Raw genomic sequence first — 12,501 nt, 5'->3', positions numbered from 1 at the left:
TGGTTGATTTCCTTGCTGGGGGGTTTCTTTGACTGTGAATTATCTTCTATGGTCTTTGAAGTTCATCACTCTGTTGTACGTGTGTTTGTGTGTGTGTGTCTGTCTGTGTGTCTGTGTGTGTGTATTTCCAGAGAGAGCACGTTGCGTCCCGGGGATCGTCTCCTCAGTGTGGACGGCGTCCCACTGCACAACGCCAACCACAGCGACGCCCTCACCGTGTTGGCCCAGTGCGGCCAGGAAGCCCTGTTCCAGATAGAGTACGACGTCACCATCATGGGTGAGAGGCTGCACTGCACACACACACACACACACACACACACACACACACACTCACACACATACAAGCACACAAAGCTCAGGGGTAGAAGCTTTTAGACTTTTCTAAAATGCCACTGACATTTGAAAAAGGGGTTGTTTAGTTGTTGTGTTGACATTTCCCTGCGCCTCCGGCTCAGCTCGGACTTTCTTCTGGAGAAATCGGTTCAATTTAACTCTCCCACAATCCAATGTTGAAAATCTGTGGTCATCAGGTGATTTATCCTCTGAAGGGCCGACGGCCTCCAGCTCCACTGCTGCACTGAAATCACCGAATCTGCACATGAGCCTCATCTCCCAGCAAAATATAAAAAATCAGCTAAATGTTTAAATCTTATTGTTTTTCTTTTCTTTCTCCAGACACGGTGACGAACGCCTCCGGGCCGCTGTTAGTGGAGATCGCGAAGTCGCCAGGAGCAACTCTGGGAATCACGCTGACGTCGGCCAATCACAGGAACAAGCAGGTCATCGTCATCGACCGGGTGAAGCATGGCAGCGTGGTGGACAGGTGAACACACACACACACACACACACACACAAACACACACACAATGTAATCTGCATGTGAATACACTTAATTTGGTTTAGACTAAACTCTTTGGACCAAACCAATAATTTGTATAAAGTGTTTTCACTGATCATGTAAGTTTATCACTGTGTGAACATCTGCTGACAGGAAGCATCAGATACAGTATTAATGGAAGTATTAAGTATTTTTTATAACATCACTTTTATTCTGCTAATTTTCAAAATCACATTTACTGTAATGTTTTAAAAAAACAAAAATACTCAACACAATATAAAAAAGAGAGAGAGGACTTAGTAATGTGTCCTTGGGTTACAGATGTACAGCGAGTGGGTGTTTCTGCCCAGTATATATTCACACACACACACACACACACACACACACACACACACACACAGACACACACTCAGGCCTGTAACTCACGCAGACAGTAGGAGACAGGATTTTGCCCCGAGCCTCAGTCTGGCTCTAAAATATACACGAGCCCTGAAATGACCTCGGTGGACTGAACGGTTGGACTGTGGAGGTCCAGGTCGTGTCCCTGCTCGTCCCCACGTGGTCTCCACACTCAGCTTCCATCACGTCCAGGGTCCGTCCCCCGTGTGAAGTGTTTCCTCTTCCTCTGCAGATGTGGAGCGCTGCATGCTGGGGATCACCTGCTGTCCATAGACGGGACGTCCACAGAGCACTGCACCGTCCTGGAGGCGACGCAGCTCATAGCCAGCACCACAGAACTGGTCAAACTGGAAGTGCTCCCGTCCCATCAAACCAGGCTCGCTGGGAAACAGCACGACACAGGTGGATGCAGTTTAAATGGTTAACCTTCATTTTGCACAGAGCAGGTCACGTGGAGACACATTTACATTTCAATCTGCTCTTTGAACCCACTCGATGCAGTTTGTGTAAACTCATCTTCTCAGTCATTAATTTAACAGACGCCATAAAGATTTCCCTCAGCTTGACGTCACTCAGGTCAGAATGTGGCTTTAAATCCCTAAAACGTTGATATATGCACATACAGACACAAGATTATTTCAATTGTATGAAACTGTTTATCTTTTAAAATGCCCCCAGAAACATTATAGTGCACCTTACATGGAAATGAATAGAATTTGTGAGTCACCAAACTTATTTTAAAAACGTACATTACTCAGCCGTGGGCTTTGGAGAGAATAACTGATTTTTACATTTGGGCTGTTTTTGTGTTTTATGTTCATGTGCAGGTTTCATCACGGCCCCTGGCTATAAACTGGGTGTTTGACACAGTTGTATGCTACATTAAAATAATGTAGCATACATTAAAGTCAGCCGTTATATTGGAAATTCTTCTAATGCAAATTGACCGTGAAACATTGTGCAGGGAGGGAGTGAATCCCTTTTTCACCCCAGTCTTTGGTTTGCTAGTAACCGAGATCAGAGAAAACTTGGTGAAAGGATTTGTTAGAAGTCAGAGAAGCTGCATCAAGGGTTAGATCCAAGACCTCAGACATTTCCACTGAATTCTCAGGGAGTAATTCATGGATCTGAAACCTTCCGGGGACTAAAAACTCTCACTGTGTGTAAGTTGGTGCAGATTGATTGAATCCAAGTATTGGGCCTTGGTGTAATGGCACTTTATACTTTGCTATTCATACCTTCAGCTGGCAGAGCTTGCAGTCATTAGCATAGCAATAGAGCTCGAGGTCAAACAGCTTCACTTTAAATCCCCACGTCATCACCTCGTCCTCTGCTTTCACACTGGATAACCATGGCCCCAAATTAGAGCAAATCAAAATGGCAACCAGGTTAACGTTGGAGCTTTTGCCCCAATTAAATCGCCCATGTGAAAAGAGAGATAATCCCACGTAGCCTGATGTTGTTGTTCGCTCCTTCTCACGAAGCCGAACGCTGATGGAGGAATATTTTTGGCTGCAGCGGCGACTTGGTGTTTAATTAGCTGACGTCGGGTTTTCTGCTCCCACGGCCGAGCGACGACTTCTCCTCTGCAGGAGAATTAGAGCCAGTGGATTTACAGGAGGGAGGCTGAGGCCCACGGCTGCTTTATTATCCAGGGTTAATGCCTCACAGCTTAAGGACACACACACACACACACACAGAGACACACACATGTGTAGGACCTGCGATAAAGCAGCTATTATTAATCCTTTAACACAAGTAAGACAAACTGATTTCTCTGTTTTTTTTGCTTTTTTCTTTGACCTAATTAGACAAACGAAGAGAGGATGAGAACGACAGATTTAAGGAAAAGGCTGAAAAGACGGAGAATAAAGAGGAATTCTAGATTTTACTTTAATTAGACCGAAACCTCGGGCCACTTCCTTTGGAATTTGTGTAGGGTGGCAGTTTTGGCTCAGCATGAAAAGGACGGAGTGAGGGAAAGTTAAAAAGAGAAGTGGAGAAATAGAGTGGCAACGGCAGGATGGTATTTGATTAAAGTCATTACACCTCAGAAGCTGCTCTCGGCCTTTTACCTCCTCCTCTCTCCCTCTCTCCCTCTCCTCTCCTCCTCTCCTCCCCTCAAACATCCCTCCTTTCTCCTCTTGTCTCACGTTTTTTCTGTTCTTCTTCTTTCTCCCTCCGACCCTTCTATTCTTCTTTTATTCTAGTTTGAAGTGGTAAAAAGTTAATTTTAAGAATGTCCTTGAAGTTAGCGATGGCAACACACACACACACACAGACACACAGAGAGACACACACACACACACTGGAAAGGTCACAATCTCATCTCGTATCTCCTTCATTTGTCTCCACGAAGCCAAATTCATTCCTCCCTCCTCATCATGACTGTGCAACCGTGTGTCTGTGTGTGCCTCTGTGTGTGTGTGTGTGTGTGTGTGTGTGTGTGTGTGTGTGTACAGTATGTGTATCTGTGTGTGTGTGTGTTGGGTAGTGAACACAGCTCATTAGGAAACTGATGGCCTTGCAGCGGACCTTGTGGCCGGCTTGCCACAGCTTTATTAATAGACACTCTGATTAAAGGTTTTGCAATTTGGAGTTTGCGGTGTGTGTGTGTGTGTGTGTGCATGTGGGTGTGCCACTTTGATTTGTGTCATTGTTATTGCCGCTTAAATCAGTGTTGCTTCGTGAACACACACTCCCCCCCCCCCCCCCGTGTGTGTGTGTGTGAGGTGTGTAAAACGATCACAGGTGAGGCTGCATTAGATCTCATCCTTCTGCATCTCTCTGTTTTACTGCAGACACTTCCTTGTCAGCTGATCTGTCTCCGCGGCGCTGGACTTAACGACTTTATTGTTACTCTGTGGGGGGGGGGGGGGGGGGGGTTAGACAAGAAAACATTTTCACATTCCGACAGATCAGTTTATATAAGACGGCCGACGTGTGGGGTAGATCAGGATTAGGATCAACTTCAGAGTTTAGATAAGTGTGTGTGTGTGTGTGCAGTGTTTCCAGATGTACAATCATTTTGCCCCCTGATCAATACCGCATGATAACTAGTCCTTCCTGTCTCATGTTTCAAAGTAAGAGCCTTGAATAAGCGTTTCCTTATCGTGACCCAGCTTCGAAACGTCCATATAGATCGTCCCATTCCTACTCTGCTCACGATCATTAAATACAACAATTTAAACACAACAACATTTCTCACCCTGTGTAGTTTGTCAGCCTTGAACGTCGGGTGATGCTCACAGAGGGAGTGTCTCCAGATCGAGGCTCTTCCCCGAGGAGACGGTTCCACCAGCGTCTCTGTGTTCTTAATCAGAATTAGCATTTTGAAGCTCTGATTCATTTACAGTGGAACAAATTAAGTCCAAATGATTTGCTGGAGGAAAACAGAATTTGTGTTTCAGGATATTCAGGAACAGGAGAATTCAAAGTTAGTCGCATAAACTGAAACAACTTTACATTCAGAACGTTTTCTCAGCTGAGAGGTTTTAATATCACACGTGCAGATGTTAAGTTTCATGGTTTGATAGAAGATGGACGCCGGCCCCCTGTGTTCTCACCAGTAACACAATCTCATGTGTGTTCCAGTGAAGGTTCAAAAGTCGGACCACCCCCACTCCTGGGACCCCTGTGTGAACTACTGTCACCCTCTAAACTCCACCCTCTGCAACACGAGCTCCACCCTCAACAAGTCGTGGACCGCCTCCAACAATAACACCATCAACAGCCTCGACTACTGCAAATGTAAGAGCACGCTTCTTATTTTGAACATGTATGTGATTGTTTACTTTCCCTCCCACCTCTTTGTCCTTGTCTCTATTTTAATGAGTTCTTCAGTCCCTGTCCCTTTTCCCATGCAATGCATTATGGGTATATTTGGACATCACCTCTCTCTTCTCTGCAGCTCTGGTATCTGCCAGTTTCTCTCCCGGCTCTACGACCACGTCCGGCCCGAGCAGCCAGAGCTCCAGCACCTTGCCCCGGCCCACGGTTCCCATGAGTCCACGCAACTCGCTGCTCAAACGCCGGCAGAGGAAGAAAGAGCACAAGAGCTCCTGTAAGGTCCTCTCAGCTGTCTGTCCACCAGCAGGGAAACTGATCCTCAAACCGTCAAAACTCACACAAGTGTGTCCCTGTGTGTGTGTGTTCAGTGTCCCTGGCGTCCAGCTCGGTGGGTCCGGGGGGGCAGGTTGTCCACGTGGAGACCAGCGAGGTGGTTTTAATGGGCGACCCGCTCAACGGCTTCGGTGTCCAGCTGCAGGGGGGGATATTCGCCACTGAAACACTGTCTGCACCCCCGCTCATCCGATTCATCGAGCCCGACAGCTCTGCAGAGAGGTGAGCACACACACACACACACACACACACAGACACACACAAGCTGGTTCAGGGGCTGCTTCCTTCAGAGGTCTAACTTCATGTGGTCTGATCCACGGAGGGGCCCTTAGCGCTGCATCGTTAGCTCCCATGTTAATTAGCCCAAGAAGGATCCGCCTGTTGCTCGGCCATGTTTCATTTGGATCTGGTAATATTTAATAAAACATTCTTATTTTTTTTTAGTTTGACCTGAAAAATCTTTATTTTTAATCTTTTAATAAAAATCGTGGCTTTCATCCCGAGAGAGCATACGAGGGCCGATTTAATTATAAAACATGGGACAGAAAATAAATCTTTTGTTTGCAGTTTATTATTTCAGTTATATGAAGATTTGATTTCGATGTAACAATTATAGTTATTGTAGCACCAAAACCCCAGGTTGTGGAACCTGTGTGATACAGATGTAGTTGTTCAACTTTTCTAGTGGCTTTGTGTGTTTTTTATGAGGAGACATTTTTATGTTGCTATACTTAGCTTTTCCTTTGTATGTGTGAGTGTGTGTGTTTGTGTGTTTGTGTTTTTGTTTGAATGTGTGGGCTTGTGTGTTTGTGAGAGACTGATGGTGGCGTTGTGTGTGTGTTGTGTGTTGTGTGCGGGTGTTTAAACATATTGAAGCATTTAATTCACAAGAGTGTGGGAGGTGATTTACTAAATATCCATCTGTGTGAGTGTGTTTGTGTGTGTGTGTGTGTGTTCCCAATCCGCTGTTTGTTCTTCAATGTTCCTCCATATTAATTCTCAGTGTTGTGTGTCTATATATATATATATGAGTGTGTGTGTTTACAGATCAGCGTTGTCATGGTATTAACAGCTTCTCTACGTGCAGAGTGTGTGTCTGCACCCGAGGCCTCCCTCTCTCCATTAGTGCCCACGCTCACAACACTAATTAGCTGCTTCCCCTCGCCCACGTCACACAGATCGATAAGAGCCGTCCTCTGTGCCTGTCGGGGTGAATCCAAACAAACCATGAATTATCTTTAACTCCAGCTTATCGTCTGTAAATCCATCTTTAAGTCCTGTGCAGCGGCGGCCGGCTCTTATCTGTAATTATCCTGCATTAGTGCGTCAGGAAGCCTCTCTGCAAATATGATCTTTTATAGTTTGAACAGTTTATTATTCACGAGTCTGACCTCATCTGTTGAATTTGGCTTTACAAGTAGTTATGTTTTGTATTTGTTGGGATAATTCATTTGATTTGAGGTTGAGTGAATACGGATGAATAAAGTTCCTCCTACAGAAACACAAGGAAAGGTTTATTTAGTTCCTGTATTTGTCTGGTAATGAAACGATGCAGTGAGATGAGACTAAGGACACGTTCACACCTTGTTTGGTTCAGACTGTCAGAGTTTTCAGTTCAGTCGGTACGTAAAGACCAGTCCGACCGGAAGAGGCGTTCTGGGTCCGGATCAAACTGAACCGTGGTTTGGTTTGATTGCAAAGTGAAAACTTTTTAGGAGAGTTTGGACTTTTGCACCAATCACAGGATGTAGAGACAGCATTAGACAATTCAAGAAGAAGAAGAAGAAGAAGAAGAAGCTGCTGCTGCAGGTTTAGTTTGAGTCTTCACCTGCGTCAATGTATTTGAAAGAAGAGAACATTCGTTTAACTTTTTACAGGTAGTATTACTATAAATATTACAGTAAAAACTAAAGAAAAACATTAAACTGATTCTTAAATTTTCTCCTTTTTTTGAATGCACTTTAATAAAAATCTGTTTGTACATACAGAGGCCATATTGATGACACGCCCTTATTAGCCGCACGCTGTCTGTAAACCAATCCGTGTCAGGTGTGAGTAGACGTTCATGTGTCAGAGGAAATCCTTCGTCCCTGAATTACAATGTGAAACCAGAACTAACCAGTTCAAATGAAACTATGGAACAAACACATGAAGCTCGATTCAAACATTGACCTGAGACAACGTCCTCAAACAGAACTGAGTGAGTTTAGATGGTTTAAATTCACCAGTATTAAGTGACATGCCTTTACAACATCATCCTCTATTTCTATCATTAGCCTGTGAGCAACGCACTAAAAATTTTATGACTGACAATATGAAGTGTGATTGAAATAGGAGGTTGAGTATCAATACCTCTCAGTCTCTACAGCACGAGGACAGAAGCAGAGCAGAGAACAGATATGAACCAAACAGCTGAGGGACGATGGAGATCTCCTGAAACAAGCGACGCCTGACGTTTCACTTTTACTGCCGAGTTTACACAAACACATTATCGACTAAGCACCAGCTGTAAGTGACGCTCCACAAAGTTTACAGTGTGTGTCCCTCGGTGAGTGCAGGAACCCCCCCCCCTCCCCCGCCCACATCCTGACTGCTCATATGATTATCATCACATGTTTTTATCCCTTTTCTCTAATTATTCACAGCTGTTATAACCTTCAACATCTGCTTTACTCTTCTTTTTGTCATCGTCAGCGTTTCACCATTTGTTTTCTAGAATTTTCGGCTCATCAGTTAAACGTGAAGCTCTTTGATCTGCACCAACCTTTAGAGTCGGACCTGAGTCTATCAGGTCAATTGTTTATATATGAGACACAAACATCTCTACAACCCCAGGGTAGTGAACACATGACCTGCAATGAAACCACTGCCTTATTATCAGAATCAGAATCAGAATCAGAATTCTTTTTATTGCCATGTATATTTGCACATACAGGAAATTGCCTTGGTGTGGTTTGTGCACTTTACAAACATCAAATTAAAAACAACAATCTCGAACAATATGACAACAATAATTAAATACTAAAAACAAACAAAGAAGTGCGCATCAACACACCGTGGCAGCCGGTCGCAGCGCCATCTTTCTATTATACACATGTCTCTATATTTTCTATAGTTAAATTTAGGATCAATGAAAACTCAGAAACATGTCAGTAAGCACCTGAGATCTTTCAACATTATGAAGATGTGTTATGGTTATTATGATTATTAGTAGTAGTAGTAGTGGGAGTATTATTATTGTGTTTTTATGGGTTTGAGGGATTTTATCAGTCAGAATGAAATCAATAGAAGAACAGGAAGGACAAAGCTTCACAGAAGGGATTATGGTTCAGATGCAATTCTATTCTGCTGATCCAGGACATTTGATCACTTCCTGTAACTCTGTGTTATAACAAACCATGAGAAACAGACCTGTGTGTTGAAATGGGAACGATTGTTTGGCCTTGGTGAAGAAATGGACTCAGTGTTCAGACCCAACAAATCAACAAACGGACACTGAGAAGCATAACAACATGTTTTTTTAAAGTTAATGTTGATTAGTTTAGACTTCATGTGGTTCGTAAAGCAGCTGAGAGGTTGTTGGCTCCAAACTGTGGATGTTTTGAGAAGAGAAATCTTCAAAATCCCAAATAAGGCAGCTAAATATAGCACAGTGGTGATGCGTGGCACAGCAGGGGGTCTGACTCTCCTCCTGCTGGGAGCTGTCTGGAAACAAGAGGCGTCCCACGTTCGCTGATATCACAATTAGTACGTCTCCATTTGTTATTTCTCTTCGGAAGCGTTTTCCGACCTGCGGGTGATCGTGTGTGAACCGACACTAACAGTGACAGGATGTGAACACATGAGAGGAGACGCACACGCAGGTGAGCTGCTGTCGGTGGGTTGATTCCTTCCAGTTCTTCACACTGAAACAATGAGAGGCGGTTTTCTCCTTGTACCCACCTCAGAGTTTCACTAAACCTTTACTATTTCCACATGTATTTTTTCTACTGGAGGGATATCAGCTCAAATCTTATCACAATAAAGCCCAGAGAATGAAATCTAAGGATGAAGGAAGAGGCTGCTAAAACACTGAAAACACACAGAGTTGGAAAGAAGAAGAATTGAAAGCTTTTGGTGATAGTAACTGACCCTGGTGAAAATAATCTGTGCCATGTATAATCAATACCAATTAGATTGTGTAAATCGTTAACCCTGTGTGGACGAATGTCGCAAATTTGCCTCAAACCCCATTCCAGTCTTAATGCCACAGAGGTGACGATTGTGCCTAATGGTGCAAATACTACACATACCAAGGAAGGTATTGGAAGCACTCTGCCATCATCTAGTGGTCGGAATGGAAAATACATACCAGCCCCTTGGGACTGTGCAGCAGAGTTATTTTGAGGTATTAAGCTGTATTTGAAATACTGTGATGATGGACCAGCAATGATTGTACAGAAAACATATGTTGTTAATCAATTTCAAGCAAAAGCATCATTATAATAATCTACATACCAAAATTTGTTAAATTAAGGTTATGCCCCATTATGCCTAATGTCGCTAATTTGCCATATATTGTATATGCTATATTGAAATTAACAATCTCCACTTAATTTAGCATCTGTATGACAGGCCAAAAACACCAATAATACTTTTTTTATATAATTGGAAATTACTTCAGGCAATAAGGGGTTAAACATAAAATTGAGAAAGCTCATTGTATGTTTTATTTTGCAGACGGCAGAGATAAGAACTCGAGAAAGATATGAAATTATGTGAAACTGTCAAATCTTACTGGTTCTACTGGGACATGAAGTAAAGTTACAGCGTCCAGTCTGTCTGACACCACCGTGGTTTCCTCTTGCTGTAGGTGTGGCCTGCTCCAGGTGGGAGACCGCCTCCTGTCAATCAACGGGATCCCCACAGAGGACGGGACACTGGAGGAAGCCAATCAGCTTCTCCGAGACGCGGCTCTGACCAACAAGGTGTCGCTGGAGATAGAGTTCGACGTCGCAGGTTTGAGAAAAAACTATTTCTTAACTTATCCTGGTTTCTTTTATGTGTAACTTTATTATAGCTCATATTATATCATATTATAAATTATCTCCAGGCACTTTACATAGAAGGTCAAGACCCTTAAAAGATTATACACACCTCAGTCAGACAGTATTAGTGTTTAATACTGTAATAATGATATTTCATTATAATTCATAATCACCGTGATATTTGAATACGACAAACGATTAGCACATTTGGATAAGCTGTAGTTTGTGTTGGTTCCAAACGCATCACTACACTATGTGACATCATTTCTCTGACCTCACTGTGATGTCATTCCTATTGTACAGTACCATACATCTGTATAAGTTAAATAGTAAAATATGTTCATTTGTGTTTTAAGTTATTTTGTATTAGACACATATTAGGAGCCTCGCTCGTCCATCAGGCTTTAAAACATGTTCTCAAAGAGAGTAAATAAACGGTTTATTCTTCCTGACACAGTTTAGTTCTTAGTGGTTTTAAACCAGTGGATGAACTGGTCAGAGGTTGATGTGTCCGTGAAGTGGAGGGTGGACAGGATAAGTGCAGCTCTTCCCTGCAGCTCTTCCCTCTCGTCTTCATTACCCCGGGGACTCTCCTGAGTCCGGTGTCCACCCGTTACACTGGGTCTGGAGCCTCCTGCAGGAGAAGGTTGAATCAGTCCTGGACTCAGAAAGTTAACGTGGGATTTATTTTAAAGAGCTAGAAGAAGGAGACGTCTGGTTCTTCTCTTCACTTTCACTTTGTTTTTAACTGTTGGCTCTGAAGCCACAAATCACATTTTCTTCCAGTTAATTGACGCCATCTTTCATAAAGTTGCATCAGCTAATTATTTGATATATCGCTGGGAATAAGTGGTGATGAAATCAGAAGCATGTGACCTCTAAGCAGAGAGAGAACGAGCCTGAAGGTCGGTGCAGCCAGACGAAGGTTCTCACTCCTGAAAGACTTCAAATCCCTCCGATGGGAGTTCTCTCGTTTTCAGCTGAAAGCAACAACACTGCTGTTAAATCCCTCTGATGTGCAGTGAAGTCTCCGGCTGATGGTGGAAGGAGAGAAGGTTGTGTTGTCTTCAGCGTTTCTGTATCAGTTTTATTTTGGGATGGATCAGTAAGAAACTTAGTAGGACGATGTGAACATTTTGTAAATATTGTAAAGTCGGAGAAAAGTCGCTAAATGAGTCGTAATTACAAATGTTAAACGGGATGAAAGTAACTTTTTTTGTATATTTTTTTGTATTAATGACTTGTTTAACGTGTGTGTGTCTGTGTGTGTGTGTGTGTGTGTGTGTGTGTGTGTGTGTGTGTTACAGAGTCTGTGGTGCCCAGCAGCGGCACCTTCCACGTCAAGCTGCCGAAGAAGAGAGGCGTGGAGCTGGGGCTCACAATCAGTGGTAGCAACGCACACATACAGACACACAAACCACACATTGTAAATGCATGTGATCTTCATTCTGTTTTTAAGAGCTGCAGGCAGAATGTTTAAATGTCAGAGACCACCCTGCAAACACACACACACAAGCAGACACACACACAAGCAGACCCTTCTATTATCCAGGGTAGCCGGTGCTGCAGGGCCTATAAACATCAACAGTGTTTATAAAATGGCACAGAAACCAGGGGACGCTCTCCCAGTGTGTTTCTCATGCTGGTGACACTGGCCTCACACCATGAGAACGACAGAGTGCAGATTCAACCCTGTGCACTTCTCTCTTTGTGATCCTCGGATTCTGGGACATTTCTCAGGCTGACAACAAACCAGAGGAAAGAAACAGTGAGAAGAGCATTGTGTGTCTGCTTTAGAGAAATTCCCCCGATGAGTGTGTTGCACAGGTCACTGACCACAAACCCATCAAACTGCTGTGGGATGGATCGGGTGCTGCTGGTTTCGGGGCCTGGTGCGATCACCCATCATCAGCTCCATGGACTCCACTAATGTCTTTCTGGATAAATGGGAGAAGGAGCCTCCAGTCTTTCTTTGTGTGTAGCGTGTGTGTGTGTGTTAAAGACAACAATCTGTCACTGGAAACATGAATTCATTTTAAACTTGGAGCATCTTCGGAGCAGTGCCTCCTCTTCCAGTGAGGAACTATGATTATTGATATATGATTCCTCATTACA

General features: G+C 43.5%; 1 protein-coding gene across 1 annotated transcript in view; it reads left to right on the top strand.

Moving 5' to 3' along the window:
- Nucleotides 1-12,501, top strand: part of grip2b (glutamate receptor interacting protein 2b) — a 30,718-nt gene that overhangs the window by 5,741 nt on the left and 12,476 nt on the right. The window contains exons 6-13 of the mRNA XM_062398446.1: nucleotides 132-277; nucleotides 676-823; nucleotides 1,470-1,639; nucleotides 4,832-4,987; nucleotides 5,148-5,300; nucleotides 5,395-5,581; nucleotides 10,212-10,357; nucleotides 11,694-11,774. Of these exons, the coding sequence (XP_062254430.1) occupies nucleotides 132-277; nucleotides 676-823; nucleotides 1,470-1,639; nucleotides 4,832-4,987; nucleotides 5,148-5,300; nucleotides 5,395-5,581; nucleotides 10,212-10,357; nucleotides 11,694-11,774 (1,187 nt within the window). The remainder of the gene's footprint in view (nucleotides 1-131; nucleotides 278-675; nucleotides 824-1,469; nucleotides 1,640-4,831; nucleotides 4,988-5,147; nucleotides 5,301-5,394; nucleotides 5,582-10,211; nucleotides 10,358-11,693; nucleotides 11,775-12,501) is intronic.

The sequence above is a fragment of the Platichthys flesus genome, chromosome 2, assembly GCF_949316205.1.
Source record: "Platichthys flesus chromosome 2, fPlaFle2.1, whole genome shotgun sequence".
Taxonomy (NCBI): domain Eukaryota; kingdom Metazoa; phylum Chordata; class Actinopteri; order Pleuronectiformes; family Pleuronectidae; genus Platichthys; species Platichthys flesus.
The sequence above is the reverse complement of the archived record's forward strand: the minus strand, read 5'-3'. Positions and strand labels throughout refer to the sequence as shown.